This window comes from Hemiscyllium ocellatum, chromosome 13 (assembly GCF_020745735.1).
Source record: "Hemiscyllium ocellatum isolate sHemOce1 chromosome 13, sHemOce1.pat.X.cur, whole genome shotgun sequence".
NCBI lineage: Eukaryota > Metazoa > Chordata > Chondrichthyes > Orectolobiformes > Hemiscylliidae > Hemiscyllium > Hemiscyllium ocellatum.
In genome coordinates, this window is record NC_083413.1 from 12,295,572 (window position 1) to 12,314,651 (window position 19,080).

A 19,080-nucleotide genomic window follows, 5' to 3' on the forward strand; every position below is an offset into this window, starting at 1 on the left:
GGTTTGAATCCTGTTATGGCAGATGGTGGAATTTGAACTCAACTTAAAAGCAAACCTGAAATTGGCTCAGTGGTTAGCACTGCTGCCTCACAGCAGAAGGGACCTGGGTTCGATTCCAGCCTTGGGCAACCGTCTGTGTGGGGTTTACACATTTCCCCCTGTGTCTGGGTGGGTTTCCTCCCACAGTCCAAGGAGGTGCAGGTTAGGTGAATTGGCCATTCTAAATTACCCAGAGTGTTCAGGGATGTGTACCTTAGGTGCAGGGGGAATGGGTCTGGGTGGGTTACTCTTTGGAGGGTTGGGCCGAAGGGCCTGTTTCCACACTGTAGGGAATCTAATTCTAAAAAAAAATTACAAGTTGAATACTGACTGTAAAACTGTTGTCGATTATTGGGGGAATATCCATTTGGTTCACTATTTTTCTTTAGGGAAGGAAACTGCTGTCCTTACCTGGTCTGTCCCCCATGTAACTGCAGATCCACAGCCATGGGGTTGACACTTAATTGCCCCCTGGGTAATCAGGGATGGGCAAATAATGCTGGCCTAGCCAGTGACACCAGCATCCTGTGAACAAATTTTCAAAATTCCCAATCCCTGAAACACACCTGCAGGATATATGTTATTCTGCTATATAAGCGAACACAAATTCACTGTAACGCAATTGACAAACTGGGGATGCTGCTTTTGCAGCATGAACCTTTCCACTATGTGTTGGCTGTAACACGATTACATTGCCAACACTTCAAGCGCGGTTTCTATAATGTGAGGTTGCACAAGAACACGACCCATAGCGTTACAGAAGAACTGACTGCAGGTTAGTATCCAATTGCACACCCATCTGACCGTGGATCAGAGCCAGCCCATAATACTTCCTGGTCATCCTCAGCAATTAAGGCATGCTGCGATTCCCACCACATTCCCTTGGTGATAATCTGGCCACGTCCAAACAGAGACCTCTCATGTCCTCTAACTGGCCAATAGACATTGTGACCTCTGGCTATCAGCTTCTGTGCAGCAGGCTCAGAGATTCCCTCTTCCAATGAGAGCTTCCAGGTACCACCTGCATTGAAAAAGACATTAGTTACCCAATGGCCAGCATATCTGCTTCAATCATTATGCAGCATGAGCACAATATTTCCTGTTTTCTCAAGGCAGCAGGTATGGTGGCACAGTGGTTAGCACTGCTGCCTCACAGCACCTGAGACCTGGGTTCAATTCCCACCTTAGGTGACTGTCTGTGTGGAGCTTGTACATTCTCCCTGTGTCTGCGTGGGTTTGCTCTGGTTTCCTCCCACAGTCCAATAATGTGTAGGTCAGGTGAATTGGCCAGTCTAAATTGTCTGTAGTGTTAGGTGGAGGGGAATGGGTCTGGGTGGGTTGCTCTTCGGAGGGTCGGTGTGGACTAGGTGGGCCTGTTTCCACACTAAAAAAAGGTAAAGTGGCCATAGGGCTGCTCTCTCATTAGAGAGAGGCAATTACTATTGCTTTAACATAAGGGTAACACATTTCGGCCGAGGGAAGAGTCATAGAGACACCCAGCACGGAAACAGACCCTTCGGTCCAACCAGTCTGTGCTGACCATAAATGCCAAACTAAACAAGTCCCACCTGCCTACTCCTAGCCCATATCTCTTTCCTATTCATGTACGTATCCAAATTACTTTTAAACAATGTAATTGTACAAAATTTGTGCAAAGATTTGTCGCTCGGGTGCTCGTTGTTGTGGTTCTGTTCGCCGAGCTGGGAATTGTGTTGCAGACGTTTCGTCCCCTGTCTAGGTGACATCCTCAGTGCTTGGGAGCCTCCTGTGAAGCATTTCTGTGATCTTTCCTCCGCCATTTGTAGTGGTTTGTCTCTGCCGCTTCCGGTTGTCAGTTCCAGCTGTCTGCTGCAGAGGCTGGTATATTGGGTCCAGGTCTTTTTGTAGGTTCCTCAGTGTGTTGGTTATCCTATTGGTGAGCTGTGGGGTGGGGTCAGACTCCCTCTTTTGGTAGATGTTGGTATCTGCAAGTAGTAGTTGCACTTTTTGGATGTACTCTTCTTTGTACAGGATGACCGTCAATTTGCCTTTGTCTGCTGGTAGTATGATTATGTTCATATCATTTCTTAGTGATTTTAGTGCTTCCCTCTCCTTGGTGTTGAGGTTATGTGTTTGTAATTTCCTTGTTATTAACTAGCCAACTAGCCACGAAATGACATGACCTTAGTAGCCACACACTCAGATGATAAGCAACATGAGTTTGACTGGGACAACACTACTATTATAGGACAAGCCAATCAGAAAACAGCCAGGGAATTCCTAGAGGCATGGCACTCATTCACAGATTCAATCAATACGCACATCGACCTGGACCCAATATACCGGCCACTGCAGCGGACAGCTGGAACTGACAACCGGAAGCGGCAGAGACAAACCACTATAAATGCTGGAGGAAACATCACAGAAGCGCTTCACAGGAGGCTCCCAAGCACTGAGGATGTCACCTAGACAGGGGACGAAACGTCTGCAACACAAATTCCCAGCTCGGCGAACAGAACGACAACAATCATTGTAATTTTGTACCCACATCCTTCACTTCATCAGCATGTTCATTTCACATGCCATTCACCTTCTGTGTAAAAGATTTGCCCCTCATGTCTTTTTTTAAAATCTCTCTCCTCTCATCTTAAACATGTGTCCTGAGTCTCGAAATCCCCCATCCTAGGGAAAAGACAACAATCATTAACTCTGTCTATAGCTCTCATTATTTTACAAACTTCTATCAGGTCGCCTCTCAACCTCCTACCCTCCAGTGAAAATGATCCCAACCTATCTTTATAACTCAAGCCTTCCATACTCAGAAACATCCTGGTAATTCTCTGCTGAACCCTCTCCAGCTTAATAACATCCTTCCTATAACCGGGCAACCAGAACCGGACACAGTGTTCCCAAAGAAGCCTCATCAATGTTAACTGGTTGGAAAGGACAATCCAGCACTATAACATCAGCTGTTGGGGGAATTGAACCCACTGTTGGGAATCGCTCTGCATCACAAACCAGTTGTATAGCTTACTGAGCTAAACTCTGTTCAGGCCGGTCTAGTGCATATATGCAATATCAAAGTCTACATTTAAAGAGTACTCTGAGCAAGCACAGGAAAAATGTCAAGCTCTAACCTATACATGCCAAGAAGACAGTTGGGAAAGGTCCCTAGGCTGGACGTGATGAAGGGTACCTGAAATACCTCACGTTATTGCAACACATTCTCCCGCTGTTGGCTCTGCCCCATCCTGAATCTGAACAAAGATTCTGTGCTCCATCTGGTGGCAGATGTTGGTCAGTGCAGGTAAACCTGGGCATTCAGTTGCCACTAGGAGGAGCATGGTCACTTCAACAGCACCTAGAAGTTATGTTTTTTCTTGCAGTTTTAAATTTATTTCATTTTAAGTTGTTTACCAATGTAGAAATTTAGCTAGTTAAAGTGCAGTCATACTTCAACTAAGAGAATGCAGATGCAACATTTTTGTGGGTGAGCTGGAGACTCTAGGACTCCATAGCAACACCTCATTTTCTACTTGGGAACCCTGCAGTCTTCTGGACTCAACACTGAGGCCAATAACTTTAGGGCCTGAGCATGACAGTACCCTAACTCCCACACACCAGACCTTGCCATCACATTGACTGGCACCACAAACAATCCAATGTCAGCCATTAATGGCTCCCATTAGCAGCTATTCATTTATTTTCATTTTGTGGGGTGTGGGCATGCTGGTTGGACCAGCATTCTTTTACTCGTCCCTAGTTGACCTCGAGAAGGTGGCAGAGAGCTGCCTTCTTGAACTGCAGTGGTCCACCTGCTGTGGGTTGACCCACAATTCCCTTACGAAGGGAATTCCAGGATTTTTGACCCAGTGACAGTGAAGGAAGGCGACATACTTCCAAGTTGAAATGGTGAGTGGCTTGGAGGGGAACTTGAAGGTGGTGCTGTTCCTTCTCCCAGACGGACCTTTACCCACTCCTTTATTGGCCCAACTGTTGTTCTCTCTCTCTCTTTGGGCTCCATCTCCACCTATTGTGTGCTCCTCACCCCTCCCCCCAACTACTTCTTTATCATATATACCTACCTTTCTCCAAAGGTACAATCAGTCCTGAAGAAAGGTCACTTGACCCGAAATATTAGCTCTGCTTTCTCTCTCCACAGCCAGAGCTGCTGAGCTTGTCCAGCAACTTTTCTTGTTGTTTGTTTTCCAACATTCAAGGTTCTTCGTGTTTTTTTTAAACAATAATTTAATGTTTATTTCTTTGTTAAGATGGGCCTACTGAACTTCCTATGGGAACCTATGCTTCACTTAAAACCTTCTCACTCAAAAGGCACAATTTCCAGAAACTCAACCTAACTTTAAGCGAATACACTTTACATTACACAGAGACAACTGAATACACTGAATACAGAGGATTTAGGCCATGGTTGTAGCACTGAAATCCTGGTAACAGTACTGAACTTGCTGGACTCCTAGCCAAGCTCTTCCAGTATAACTACAACACTGGCACTGGCCTGACAATGTTCACTAGATTGATCCCAGAGATGAGGGGTTTGTCGCATGAAGAGAGATTGAACAGTTTAGGCCTATACTCTCTGGAATTTAGAGGGGAGATCAAATTGAGGTATTCGAGATGATAAAAGGTGTGGGTAAAATAGACGTGGAGTGGATGCTCCCTCTTGTGGGGCATTCTGGGATGAGAATCATAGTTTTAGGATAAGGGGGGGGGCAAATTTAAAACAGAGTTGAGGAGAAACTACTTCTCCAAAAGGATTGTGCATCTGTCGAATCCGCTACCCCAAAGTGCGGTGGATGCTGGGACAGTGAGTAAATTTAAGGAGGAGGTAGACAGATTTTTAATTGGTGAGGAATTGAAGGGATATGGGGAGAAAGCAGGAAAATGGGGATGAGGTGCATATCGGCCATGATTGAATGGCGGAGCAGCCTCGATGGGCCAAATGGCCTAATTCTTCTCCTATATCTTATGCATTTAAGTGGAAAATTGCCCAGGCATGTCCCATCCACAAAGAAAAACAGGACAAATCCAACCTGGCCAATTACCACCTGGTGTGTCACCTTCCAGTCTTCAGCAAGTGATGAAAGGTGTTGCCAAATTATACTCGCTCAGCAATAACCTGCCCACTGATACTCTACTGTAGCCTTGGTACAACTTGGGCAAATGAGCTGAAATGAAGTGTGACTGACTGCCCGTGACATCAAGGTTACATTTGACCAAGATGGCAACAAGGAGCCCTAGCAACACAGGAATCAATGGGCATCGGGGAGGTGGGGGGAGGGGACTCTTAACTTGCTGGAGTCATACATGGCACAAAGGAGGACAGTTGCGTTTGCTGAGCTCCAGAATATCCCTGCAGGAGTTCCTCGGGGTACAGTCCTAGGCCCAACCATCTTCAGCTGCTTCATCGCTACCACAAGGTCAGAAGCAGTGATGAATATCACATACAACTTCTGAGATACAAAAACAATGCATGTCCACATGCAACAATAATCCAAGCCTTAGGCTAGTGAGAGGTAAGTAACATTCATAAAAAACCGAAAGAAGTGCAGATGCTGGAAATCAGAAACCAAAACAGAAATTGCTGGAAAAACTCAGCAGGTCTGGCAGCATCTGTGGAGAGAGAAATCAGAGTTAAAGTTTTGGGTCAAGTGACCCTTCCCCAGAATCTGCCACAAACGACATTCTGGGGATTACTGTTGACTGAAACTGAACTGGATCATTCGTAATAATACTGTGGGGGCTACAACAGCAGGACAGAGGCTACAGCAAGTAACTCACCTCCTTGACTCCACAGAGTGCGTCCATTATCTACAAAACACAAGTCCCAAGTGTGATAGAATACACCCCAATTGCCTGGATGAGTGCAGATCCAAGAACACTCAAGAAGCCTGATGGTATCCAAGATAAAACAGCATGCTTGAATGGAACCACGTTCACTCCCTCCACCACTAGCAATTAGTGATAGCAGCGTAGACCATCTACAAGACACAGCTGCATCTTCCTAACCCTCCAACCTATCACCTCGTAAGACAAGGGCAGCATCGTCATCCACACTCCATATTCTTCAAGTTCCAAGCCACACACCATCCTGACTTGCAGCTACTTCCTCGTTCCTTCAGTGTTGTTAGACCGAAATCAGGAGCTCCCTTCCTAACAGTACTGGAGGTATAAACAATGACTGCAGATGCTGGAAACCAGATTCTGGATCAGTGGTGCTGGAAGAGCACAACAGTTCAGGCAGCATCCAAGGAGCAGTGAAATTGATGTTTCGGGCAAAAGCACTTCATCAGGAATAAAGGCAGTGAGCCTGAAGCGTGGAGAGATAAGCTAGAGGAGAGTGGGGGTGGGGAGAAAGTAGCATAGAGTACAATAGGTGAGTGGGGGAGGGGATGAAGGTGATAGGTCAGGGAGGAGGGTGGAGTGGATAGGTGGAAAAGGAGCTAGGCAGGTCGGACAAGTCCGGACAAGTCATGGGGACAGTGCTGAGCTGGAAGTTTGGAACTAGGGTGAGGTGGGGGAAGGGGAAATGAGGAAACTGTTGAAGTCCACATTGATGCCCTGGGGTTGAAGTGTTCCTAGGCGGAAAATGAGGCGGTCTTCCTCCAGGCGTCTGGTGGTGAGGGAGCGGTGGTGAAGGAGGCCCCGGACCTCCATGTCCTCGGCAGAGTGGGAGAGGGAGTTGAAATGTTGGGCCACGGGGCGCTGTGGTTGATTGGTGTGGGTGTCCCGGAGATGTTCCCTAAAGCACTCTGCTAGGAGGCGCCCAGTCTCCCCAATGTAGAGGAGACCGCATCGGGAGCAACGGATACAATAAATGATATTAGTGGATGTGCGGGTAAAACTTTGATGGATGTGGAAGGCTCTTTTAGGGCCTTGGATAGAGGTGAGGGAGGAGGTGTGGGCACAGGTTTTACAGTTCCTGCAGTGGCAGAGGAAAGTGCCAGGATGGGAGGGTGGGTCGTAGGGGGGCGTGGACCTGACCAGGTAGTCATGGAGGGAACGGTCTTTGCGGAAGGCGGAAAGGGGTGGGGAGGGAAATATATCCCTGGTGGTGGGGTCTTTTTGGAGGTGGCGGAAATGTCGGCGGATAATTTGGTTTATGCGAAGGTTTGTAGGGTGGAAGGTGAGCACCAGAGGTGTTCTGTCCTTGTAACGGTTGGAAGGGTGGGGTCTGAGGGTGGAGGTGCGGGATGTGGATGAGATGTATTGGAGGGCATCTTTAACCACGTGGGAAGGGAAATTGCGGTCTCTAAAGAAGGAGGCCATCTGGTGTGTTCTATGATGGAAGTGATCCTCCTGGGAGCAGATATGGCGGAGGCAGAGGAATTGGGATACGGGATGGCATTTTTGCAAGAGGTAGGGTGGGAAGAGGTGTAATCCAGGTAGCTATGGGAATCGGTGGGTTTGTAAAAAATGTCAGTGTCAAGTCGGTCGTCATTAATGGAGATGGAGAGGTCCAGGAAGGGGAGGGAGGTGTCAGAGATGGTCCAGGTAAATTTAAGGTCAGGATGGAATGTGTTGGTGAAGTTGATGAATTGCTCAACCTCCTCGCAGGAGCACGAGGTGTCAATGCAGTCATCAATGTAGCGGAGGAAGAGGTGGGGAATGGTGCCGGTGTAATTATGGAAGATCAACTGTTCTACGTAGCCAACATAGAGACAAGCATAGCTGGGCCCCGTACGTGTGCCCATGGCAACCCCTTTGGTCTGGAGGAAGTGGGAGGATTCAAAGGAGAAATTGTTAAGGGTGAGGACCAGTTCGGCCAAACGAATGAGAGTGTCGGTGGAAGGGTACAGTTGGGGACGTCGGGAGAGGAAAAAACGGAGGGCTTGGAGGCCCTGGTCATGGCGGATGGAGGTGTAGAGGGATTGGATATCCATGGTGAAGATGAGGCATTGGGGGCCGGGGAAAGGAAGTCTTGGAGGAGGTGAAGGGTGTGGGTGGTGTCTCGAACGTATGTGGGGAGTTCCTGTACTAGGGGGGATAGGACAGTGTCGAGGTAGGTAGAGATGAGTTCAGTGGGACAGGCGCATGTTGAGACAATGGGTCGGCCAGGGTGGTCAGGCTTGTGGATCTTGGGAAGGAGGTAGAACCGGGCAGTGCGGGGTTCCCGGACTATGAGGTCGGAAGCTGTGGATGGGAGATCTCCTGAGGTGATGAGGCTCTGTATGGTCTGGGAGATGATGGTTTGGTGATGGGGGGTGGGGTCATGGTCAAGTGGGCAGTAGGAAGAGGCGTCTTGAGTTGCCGTTTGGCTTCAGCGGTGTAGAGGTCAATGTGCCAGACTACCACTGCGCCCCCTTTATCTGCTGGCTTGATGGTGAGGTTGGGATAGGGGCAGAGGGATTGGCGGGCAGCGTGCTGTGAGGGTGAGAGGTTGGAGTGGGGGAGAGGGGTAGACAGGTTGAGACGGTAAATGTCCCAGCGGCAGTTGGAAATGAAGCGGTCGAGGGCAGGTAATAAGCCAGCGCTAGGTGTCCAGGTGGATGCAGTATGTTGGGGGTGGGCGAAGGGGTCCTCGGAAGGTGGGCAGGAATCCTGTTTGTGAAAGTAAGCTCGGAGGTGGAGGTGACGGAAGAATTGTTCGATGTCATGACGTGTATTAGATTCATTGATGCGTGGACAGAGGAGGATGAAGATGAGTCCTTTGCTGAGGACTGATTGTTCGTCCTCAGTGAGGGGAAGGTCTGGAGGGATGGTGAAAACTCGGCAGGGCTGGGAGCTGGGGCGGACCCAGTAACTGGAGTGGGTGAGATGGTGGGGGGAATGGGGGTGGAGTCACGAGCAGGGGTAGTGTTCCCCTCGGGGTTCTGGGGGCTGGGGATAGTGACAGTGGAGTCTGTAGGGGGCGTGTCAGCAGATTGCAGGTGAGTGGCGATGGTGGGGGCGGAAGTGGTGGTGACCACGGCAGTAGGGGTGGCACCAGCGATGATGTGAGGGGCGGACGTGATGTCACGTGTGATGCATGAGGAGCACTGTCCCCATAACTTGTCCGGACTTGTCCTACCTGCCTATCTCCTTTTCCACCTATCCACTCCACCCTCTCCTCCCTGACCTATCACCTTCATCCCCTTCCCCACTCACCCATTGTACTCTATGCTACTTTCTCCCCACCCCCACCCTCCTCTAGCTTATCTCTCCACGCTTCAGGTTCTCTGCCTTTATTCCTGATGAAGGGCTTTTGCCCGAAATGTCGATTTCGCTGCACTTTGGATGCTGCCTAAACTGCTGTGCTCTTCCAGCACCACTAATCCAGTACTGGAGGTATATCTGCTCCAGACAGACTGATGTAGTATAAGAAAGCAGCTTGCCACCACCTTTTCAAGATATGAATAATAAATACTGGGTACAGCCAGCGAAGGCTACCTTCTGTGAAAGGACAAAGAAAATAAAAGACGTTGAATCACTTTTCCAATGACCAATAGCCATCTCCCACAAGTCCCCTCAACCCAGGTGTAAAATCTGTCAACTGTAACCTTTGTAAACTGTCAACGATGAAGGGACCCGACATGAAATCTGAGGTGGAAGGAAATGCAAAACCCATATCCGGCAGCAAACAAAAAGTGGTTCTTCTGGAGAATTGTGTTGAGATACCACCACACTCTCATCCATAGAACCTGAATGGCTCATCTGCACAGTTACACAATTCGAGCATAGTCTGTGTGCTAAATCGAGAACCACTTCATTGTATACCGCGAGGAACACCATCGAATTAAATCAATCAGAACACTCCTACCAAGAAACAGGACACTTGGTCCATCAGGTCCTCCAGTCTGATCTCAATCACCTGTAGGATAATGACCAACAAGTGCCCCTTCCTCACCCTACCTCTCCCCGCCCACCACAAACATCCAGAGAAGCTGTTGGTTTACCTTCTGCCCAGTGATGCTCTGATTCAGTGATCAGTGGACCAGAGTCACCCTGACAGGATTTCATACATTTCACACTTCAAATCCAATGCAGACTAATTAAAACATAATAGTAAGACAGTAGGCCACTGGTCCCGTTGAGTATGCTCCACCGTTCAACGAGATCATGGCTGATCTGATAATCCACAGATCCACTTTCCTACCTTTTTCCCATAACCCTCAATTGTTGAAAAATTAAGACTCTGTCTATCTCAGCTTCGGATGCATTTAACAACCCAGCTCCAACAGCCCTCTGCGGGAACTGAAAATAATCCAGTCATCCCAAGAAAAGGAAATACCTGACTTCTCGTATTCCAAACAAAAACGAGGAGCATCCAGTGCTTCTTGTGGATTCATCCCGAACTCCAGCATGTTAAGCAACACCTGGCAAATAAGGAAAAGAGTTTGGTTAAAATGGCCAAGATCAATCCTCAAACCTTAAGATGTCTCTTGATCGGAGTATCTCAATTTAAACTGGTTGGGTTACTAATCTGTCACTTAGATGGTTACTGGAAGGGCCCTATCTGCTCTCTATTTACATTTCAGTTCTGAACAGCAGAAGACTGCATTTTGATGCTATTGCCATGAATCTAAATTAGTCATAGAGATGTACAGCATGGAAACAGACCCTTCGGTCCAACCTGTCCATGCCGACCAGATATCCCAACCCAATCTAGTTACTAATGCAACACCCTAAAACTAGAGGGCATAGGTTAAAAGGTGAGAGGGGAAAGATTTAAAAGCAACCTAAGGGGCAATTTTTCCACAGACAGGATGGTGCGTGTATGGAATGAGCTGCCACAGCAAGTTGGTACAATTACAACATTTAAAAGGTATCTGGATGGGTATATTAATAGAAAGGGTTTGGAGGGAGTTGGGCCAAGTGCTGGCGAATGGGACTGTATTAGGTTAGGATAGTTCATTGGCATGTACTGAAGGGTCTGTTTCTTTGCTGCACATCTCTATGACTCAATGATAAATAAAGGAGACAGAAAGGAAGATGGTACAAGAACAGAGGAAGGGGAGTAGGCCATTCAGCCCTTGACTCTGGCCTGCCATTCTGGACCCAGAGCTGATCATCTACCTCAGTGCCATTTCCCCTAAACCTCTATCTCTTGAAAACATCAATATCTAAAAATTCATTGATCTCAACTTTTAACTTGCTTGAACAATAACTGGGCTTCAGTGGCTGTTCCAAACACTGGAACTATTCCTCGCCGGGTAAATCCTCTCGAGATGTATATTTACTGGTTCCCACAGTATGTAATGGTATGGTATGTAATGGTATGGTATGTAATGAGCACCATTTGCAATGTTCTTGCTACAGCAGTAAATACAGCTCCTGCACTACCTACAGTGAGGGACTCTGTCACTTAGATGGTTACTGGAAGGGCCCTATCTGCTCTCTATTTACATTTCAGTTCTGAACAGCAGAAGACTGCATTTTGATGCTATTGCCATGAATCTAAATTAGAGTCATAGAGATGTACAGCATGGAAACAGACCCTTCGGTCCAACCCGTCCATGCCGACCAGATATCCCAACCCAATCTAGTCCCACCTGCCAGCACCCGGCCCATATCCCTCCAAACCCTTCCTATCATATACCCATCCAAATGCTTCTTAAATGTTGCAATTGTTTCAGCCTCCACCACTTCCTCTGGCAGTTCATTCCATACTCATACCACCCTCTGCGTGAAAACATTACCCCTTAGGTCTCTTTTATATCTTTCCCCTCTCACCCTAAACCTATGCCCTCTAGTTCTGGACTCCACCACCCCAGAGAAAATACCTTGTCGATTTACCCTATCCATGCCCCTCATATTTTGTAAACCTCTAGGAGGTCACCCCTCAGCCTCCAACGCTCCAGGGAAAACAGCTCCAGCCTGTTCAGCCTCTCCCTATAGCTCAAATCCTCCGACCCTAGCAACATCCTTGTAAATCTTTTCTGAATCCTTTCAAGTTTCACAACATCTTTCCGATAGGAAGGAGACCAAAATTGCACGCAATATTCCAACAATGGCCTAACCAATGTCCTGTACAGCCACAACATGATCTCCCAACTCCTGTACTCAATACTCTGATCAATAAAGGAAAGCATACCAAACGCCCTCTTCACTATCCTATCTACCTGCGACTCCACTTTCAAGGAGCTATGAACCTCCACTCCAAGGTCTCTTTGTTCAGCAACACTCCCCAGGACCTTACCATTAAGTGTATAAGTCCTGCTAAGATTTGCTTTCCCAAAATGCAGCACCTCGCATTTATCTGAATTAAACTCCATCTGCCACTTCTCAGCCCATTGGCCCATCTGGTCCAGATCCTGTTGTAATCTGAGGTAACCCTCTTCGCTGTCCACTATACCTCCAATTTTAGTGTCATCTGCAAACTTACTAACTGTACCTCTTATGTTCGCATCCAAATCATTTATGTAAATGACAAAAAGTGAAGGACCCAGCACAGATCCTTGTGGCACTCCACTGGTCACAGGCCTCCAGTCTGAAAAACAGCCCTCCACCACCACCTTCTGTCTTTACAACTACTCGGTTACTTTAGTTAAACTGTTGTGCTGATCTATATTCCTGTTTATATATATATATTTTCCAGCTGCTGTTGAAACTGGATGATATGGTTGTTTATTGCCTGGATTGGGAGAAATGCCTGACATTTGAATGTCAGTGAGACAAGGCTCAAAGCTACAACATTCGTTCTGGCATCTGCTGCTTTGGGTCCTGTGCTCTTTGTCAATGGAACCTGCAAATCCCAATGTAACCAACAGATGGAGCTGTGAGCCAATCCATTTGAAATGCTTACACAATTTTTCTAAAACGTTTGACCAGACCAGGTCATAGAATCATAGGGATGTACAGCACGGAGACAGACCCTTCGGTCCAACTCGTCCATGCCGAACAGATATCCTGACCTAATCTACACCCATTTGCCAGCACTTGGCCCATATCTCTCTCTAAACCCTTCCTATTCATATACCCATCCAGATGCGCTGGAGGTAGAGGACCTTGAAAAAATACTTAGATGAGCACTTGAAGTGTCATAACATTCAAGACTTTATGGACCTGCTGTGGAAAAGTGGGGCTACTGTAGATTTATGGCAGATGTTTTGGTAATGTAGACTTAAAATCATAGAATGTGGAATCACAGTGTAGAAATAGGCCATTTGGCCCTACAAGTTCACACTGACCCTCTGAAGAGTAACCCGCCCAGACCCATTCTCCTAATGCTTTACATTCACCCCTATCTAATGCACCTAACCTGAACACTATGGGCAATTTTAGTATGGCCAATTCACCTAACCCAACACTAGTTGAGCTAAAAGGCCATTCTACAAATCAACCATCATCTTCAACATTAAGAGATAGTTAATGCAGTGGAAGTCGGTTACAATTCATATGTTAGGATCCAAAGTGTGAAATATAGATGAAGTAGAAAATCACACACAACACCAGGTTATAGTCCAACCAGTTTATTTGAAAGTATAAGCTTTTGAAGCGTTGTTGCTTTGTTGGGTAGCTAGTGAGGCAGGCAGTGCTCTGAAAGCTTTTACTTTCAAATAAACCTGTTGGTCTATAACCTGATGTTGTGTGGGTTTTAACTTTGCTCACCCCAGTCCAACACCGGCGCCTCCACATCATTAGTAAAAGTAGAACCACCTATCAAAGTGAAGATCGGAATAAAGATTCTATGCTTTAAATCGCGTTTCATGTTACAGCCTGGCACCTAGATAACAAACCAGCCTTTACCTGCACATGACCTTGAGGCTGCATGAACCCACCCATGACGCCGAAGCTACACAGAAGCTCTCCAGTGGCAGGCGATGTGGCAAGGCCAGGGATGATGGTATGGTAGGGACGTTTCCCTGGTACCAGGCAATTTGGGTGGTCAGGGTTCAGGGAAAAATGGGCCCCCCTGTTCTAAAACAAAAAGTCAGAGCAGTTAGAATAATCTACAACTCGTTACAGCAAGGGACAGCATGTGTGCTTTCACAAACTCAATGTTCCAAAGCAATGCACAGCCAAGGACAATGAACAGATGAACAGAAATACAACAGGCCACTGGGGCACAGCCAGTTCAGGCAAATAATGACGTGACAAGACAGAAATCCAACAATCTGTTTTTCTAAGTTTTGTTAGTTTCAGACATAAATGTCAGCCAGGACACTAGAGGAAACTCCCTGACTTATTTTAAAAGGTGCCATGAGATCTTTTGCTGACAAGCAGGAGGCTGGAAGAACACAGCAAGCCAGGCAATATCAGGAGGCGAGAAGTCAGTCCTGAAGAAGGGTTACACCTGAAACGTTGACTTCTCCACCTCCTGATGCTGCCTGGCTTGCTGTGTTCTTCTAGACTCCAATGCTTGTCTATCTTGGATTCCAGCATCTGCAGTTTTTTTTACTCTAAATGAGATCTTTTGTACTTACTTGAGATGACACATCGAAGATTAACGCTTTGCTCACTGACATTCTTCCTCAGTAGGAGTATCAGTCGAATTGTATCCTTCAAATGTCTGAACCCACAGTCTTCAGCTTTGAGGTAAGACAGGCCCGTTGGCTCAAAGTGGTCCATGCTGACCAAAATGTCCATCCACACTAACCCCATTCCCCTGCACTAGGCCCATCCAGTCTCTTCTTCCTCAGGCAGCTGAGGAAACTTGGGCATGACAGCAAAAACCCTTGCCAACTTTTATAGGTATGCTATTGAGAGCATTCTGTCTGGATGTATCACTACCTAGTATGGCAACTGTACCATTCAAGATCGGAGACGGTTACAGAGAGTGGTGTACTCAGCCCGGACAATCACAAAGGCCAACCTCCCATCTACAGAATCCATCTACCAGGCCCCGCTGTCAAGGAAAGGCCGCCAGCATTCTCAAAAATCCATCCCACCCTGGTAATGCTTTTCTACAACCTCTACCATCAGGGATAAGGTACAGAAGCCTGAACACATGCACCAGCTGGTTTTGAATCAGTTTCTACCCTACTGTTGTTAGAATACAGAATGGACTCACAAACTCTCAACTTTCGCCTGTACCTGTGTTTTTGTTTTTGCTGCTGTTTATCTATTATTTACTATCTATGCTATTTAACTCTGTGGTCTGCCTGTATTGCTCGCAAGACAAAGCTTTTCACTGTGCCTCAGTACACGTGACAATAAATTCAATTCAATTCAATTCAATTCAACCCTTCTAAACCTTTCCCACCCATTTACCAATTGATTCCAACTGAACCACATTGGAGCCAAATACCTCGAGGATGAATTAAAGTGCATTTTCACAGGCAAATGGGACAAATATTCAAAAGGAAATAAATAGCTGATGAATCTTGGTAAGATCAAATAAATGTACCAAACTTTCCTCATGCAGAAAATAAGAAAAAAAGTCAAGTCATTATTGAAGGTGTTTTCCACAAAGCAACTATCGGTCGGAGAATATATTTTGCACAATGGATGCAGTAAATAATATTTGAATATTATTATGCTGGGTTCTAAATGATCCATCAAAATGGTCCAGTATCCAATATTAGAGTAGTCCTCCAGTACAGAGAGGCCTCTTTGCCCGTCAGGCCTGCACTGACATATCTACACTAATCCCACATGCCATCTCATGATCCATAGCCTTGAAAGTTACAACAATTCAAGTGCTCATCCAGGTATCTTTGAAGATTGAGATTTTCCTCCTCCAAACACTACCTGTATCCCACATTCCTGACACCTTCCAGGGGAAAAAAATGTTTTGCTCAAAGCCTCTCGAAACTTCCTGCCCTTCACCTTAAAATTAATCCCCCTCACTATTGACCCTTCAGTGGGGAGGTGGTGGTCTAATGGTATTATCATTGGATTGTTATGCATGTACGTTCACTTGCTAAGCTGGAAGGTTCATTTTCAGACGTTTCGTCACCATGCTGGGTAGCATCTTCAGTGAGCCTCCAGACGCAGCACTGCTGATGTTTCCTGCTTTCTATTTTTATGTTTGGGTTTCTTTGGGTTGGTGATGTTCTGGTTAGACTCAGGTAATGTTCTGGAGACTTGGGTTTGAATCCTGCCATGGCAGATGGTGGAATTGAAACTCAATTTTTTTAAAAAAATCAGGAATTAAGAGTCTAATGAGACCATGAATCCATTGTTGATTATTGGAAAAGCAAACGAAGCTGCTATCCTTGCCTGATCTGGCCTACATGTGACTCCAGATCCACATCAATGTGATTGACTCTTAACTGGCTGAGATAGGCAGTGAATGCTGGCCTAGCCAGCAATGCCCTCGTCCTATAAAATTGGGCATGTGTAGGGCTGGCATCAATTGCTTGTCAAACTCTTTGCAATATCAGACGCACTCCCCCTCCCTCCCCTAACTGTGGGCAGTAACTGTGCTTCTTTCTTTTTGACACGCCCATCCCTGTTCCCAATTATAGGGAGGTTCCTCTGTCAAAGTCCATCATCTTTTGATAGCGTGATGACGATAGCATTGCGATAAAGCAGGAGGATCCTGCACTTTATTTCTGTGGCACCATAAGACATTGAGAGATCGGAGGTCCCCAGGTGCTTGCTGAGTGGTAACACCAGCAGGGTGGTTTTGTGTAGTGTTCTTTGCTTTAGGTCTTTATTGGTGAGAAAGTGCAACATCATTGACTCAGTTTGGTGTAGTGCCAACATCCTGCTATGCCAATGAGTGACACAATAAGTGCTGCTCAGCAGACTCTAGCACTGGTTTCCTTTGGCTGGGCATTGCTCTTGGTTAAGTGCAGTCCGAGCAGTCTGTATTGGTGCATAATTTCAACAAGGGCACTGGTCCTTACCTTATATATCCACACCATTCCTATTCCTAGAGGATTGAGTCATACAGCATGGAAACAGACTCTCCAGTCCAACTTCTGATGAAGGGCTTTTGCCCGAAACGTCGATTTTACTGCTCCTCGGATGCTGCCTGAACTGCTGTGTTCTTCCAGCACCACTAATCCAGAATGTGATTTCCAGCATCTGCAGTCATTGTTTGTACCCCTTCAGTCCAACTGCTGACCAGATTTCCTAAACTGAACCTGTCCCATTGGCCTGTGTTTGCCCAAGTCCCTCTAAACCTTTTTTATTCATTTACCTGTCCAAATGTCTTTTAAATGTAACTGTACCAGCCTCTACCACTTTCTCTGGCAGTTCATTCCACACACCAACCACCCTCTGAGTGAAAAAAAGTTACTCCTCGGGTCCCTTTTAAATCTTCCTCCACTCACCTTAAACCTATACCCTCTAGTTTTGGACTCCCATACTCTGGGGAAAATATCTTTCCTATTCACCCTATCTTGGACCCTCATGGTTGGATAAACCCCAAGAAAGGTCACCACTCAAACTCCGACGCGCCAGGAAAAACAGTATTCAGTCTCTTCCTATGGCTCACATCCTCAGTCCCCGCAACATCCTGGAAAATCATTTCTGAACCCTCTCTAATTTCAAAATATCCCTTCTACAGCAGGTGACCAGAACTGTACCCAGCACTCCAGAAGAGGCCTCACCTCAAAACATTAAACACATTCTGTGCTTCGATAAAAGCAAATTACTGCAGATGCTGGAATCTGAAACCAAAAGAGAAAAAGCTGGAAAATCTCAGCAGGTCTGGCAGCATCTGTAAAGGAGAGAAAAGAGCTGACGTTTTGAGTAAAAAGTGAGGTCTGCAGATGCTGGAGATCACAGTTGAAAATGTGTTGCTGGTTAAAGCTCAGCAGGTCAGGCAGCATCCAAGGAATAGGAAATTCGACGTTTCGGGCATAAGCCCTTCATCAGGAATGAGGAGAGGGTGCCAAGCAGGCTAAGATAAAAGGTAGGGAGGAGGGACTTGGGGGAGGGGCGTTGGAGATGTGATAGGTGGAAGGAGGTCAAGGTGAGGATGAGCGGAGGATCCGGAGGGAGGTCCGTTGCTGGAGGCTTCGGATTTGTTGTAGGTACAGGTTGTCCTGGTTGGGTCCAAATTTTGTTGGTTGGAATGTAGTTCGGAGTCCGTGTGGGATCAGTCGGTTCCGTAGGCAGGTGCTGAGGAAGGAGATATGGCTGTGGTAGCGAGTCTAACTGACCTTTTGTCAAAACTCTGACAAAGGGTCAGTTAGACTCAAAACATCAGCTCTTTTCTCTCCTTCCAGATGCTGCCAGACCTGCTGAGATTTTCCAGCATTTTCTCTTTTGGTTGCGGTGCTTCAATGTCCAACTCCAGGAGTGCATTCTACAGTGCAATTATGTAAAATCCAATCAGCCATCCTTTTCCTAGTCCCTTACATTTAACCACATTTCGAAGTAGATGCCCTCATTTTAGGTCCATCAAAAACTGCACGTGGTAGCCCGTTGGAACAAGGATGACATAGAAACATTGAAAGGAAGATCAGGTGTTGGCCAAGGGAAGGGGAAGGGGAAATGAGGAAACTGTTGAAGTCCATATTGATGCCCTGGGGTTGAAGTGTTCTGAGGTGGAAGATGAGGCGTTCCTCCTCCAGGCGTCTGGTGGTGAGGGAGCGGCGGTGAAGGAGGCCCAGGACCTCCATGTCCTCTGCAGAGTGGGAGAGGGAGTTGAAATGTTGGGCCACAGGGCGGTGTGGTTGATTGGTGCGGGTGTCTCAGAGATGCTTTCATAGTTCAAAGCAACCACCCCAACACACACAAAAGAAGTTGCATCAAGACACTATTCAAAAGGGCCACAACACACTGCAGCACACCAGAACTACAAAAAGAGGAAGAAGAACACCTATACAGTGTATTCGCCAAAAACAGATACCCACGCAATTTCATCAACTGATGCCTAAGGGAAAGACAATGGAACGAGGGCATGCCACAACCCAAGGGACAAGACACACTACCATATATCAACAGCATTTCCGAACTGACAGCCAGACTACTGTGACCACCAGGACTCATAACAGCACACAAACCAACAGCCACTCTCAGACACCAACCCACCAGAACAAAGGACCCAATACCCAGCATGAGCAAAACTAATGTAGTGCACAAAATCTCATGCAAGGACTGCACAAAACACTACATAGGACAAACAGGAAGACAGCTAACGATCTGCATCCATGAACACCAACGCGCCATGAAACGACACGACCAGCTATCCTTAGTAGCCACACACGCAAATGACAAGCAACA

The 19,080-nt window shown here is 46.7% G+C and overlaps 1 protein-coding gene across 1 annotated transcript in view; it reads right to left on the reverse strand.

Annotated features, from left to right (window-relative positions):
* Window positions 1-815: 815 nt before the first annotated feature.
* LOC132821426 (glutathione hydrolase-like YwrD proenzyme) overlaps window positions 816-19,080 on the reverse strand; it is a 61,274-nt gene continuing 43,009 nt past the window's right edge. The window contains exons 10-13 of the mRNA XM_060834012.1: window positions 13,705-13,875; window positions 10,252-10,331; window positions 2,056-2,066; window positions 816-1,060 (exon numbers count right to left, since the gene is read on the reverse strand). Of these exons, the coding sequence (XP_060689995.1) occupies window positions 816-1,060; window positions 2,056-2,066; window positions 10,252-10,331; window positions 13,705-13,875 (507 nt within the window). The remainder of the gene's footprint in view (window positions 1,061-2,055; window positions 2,067-10,251; window positions 10,332-13,704; window positions 13,876-19,080) is intronic.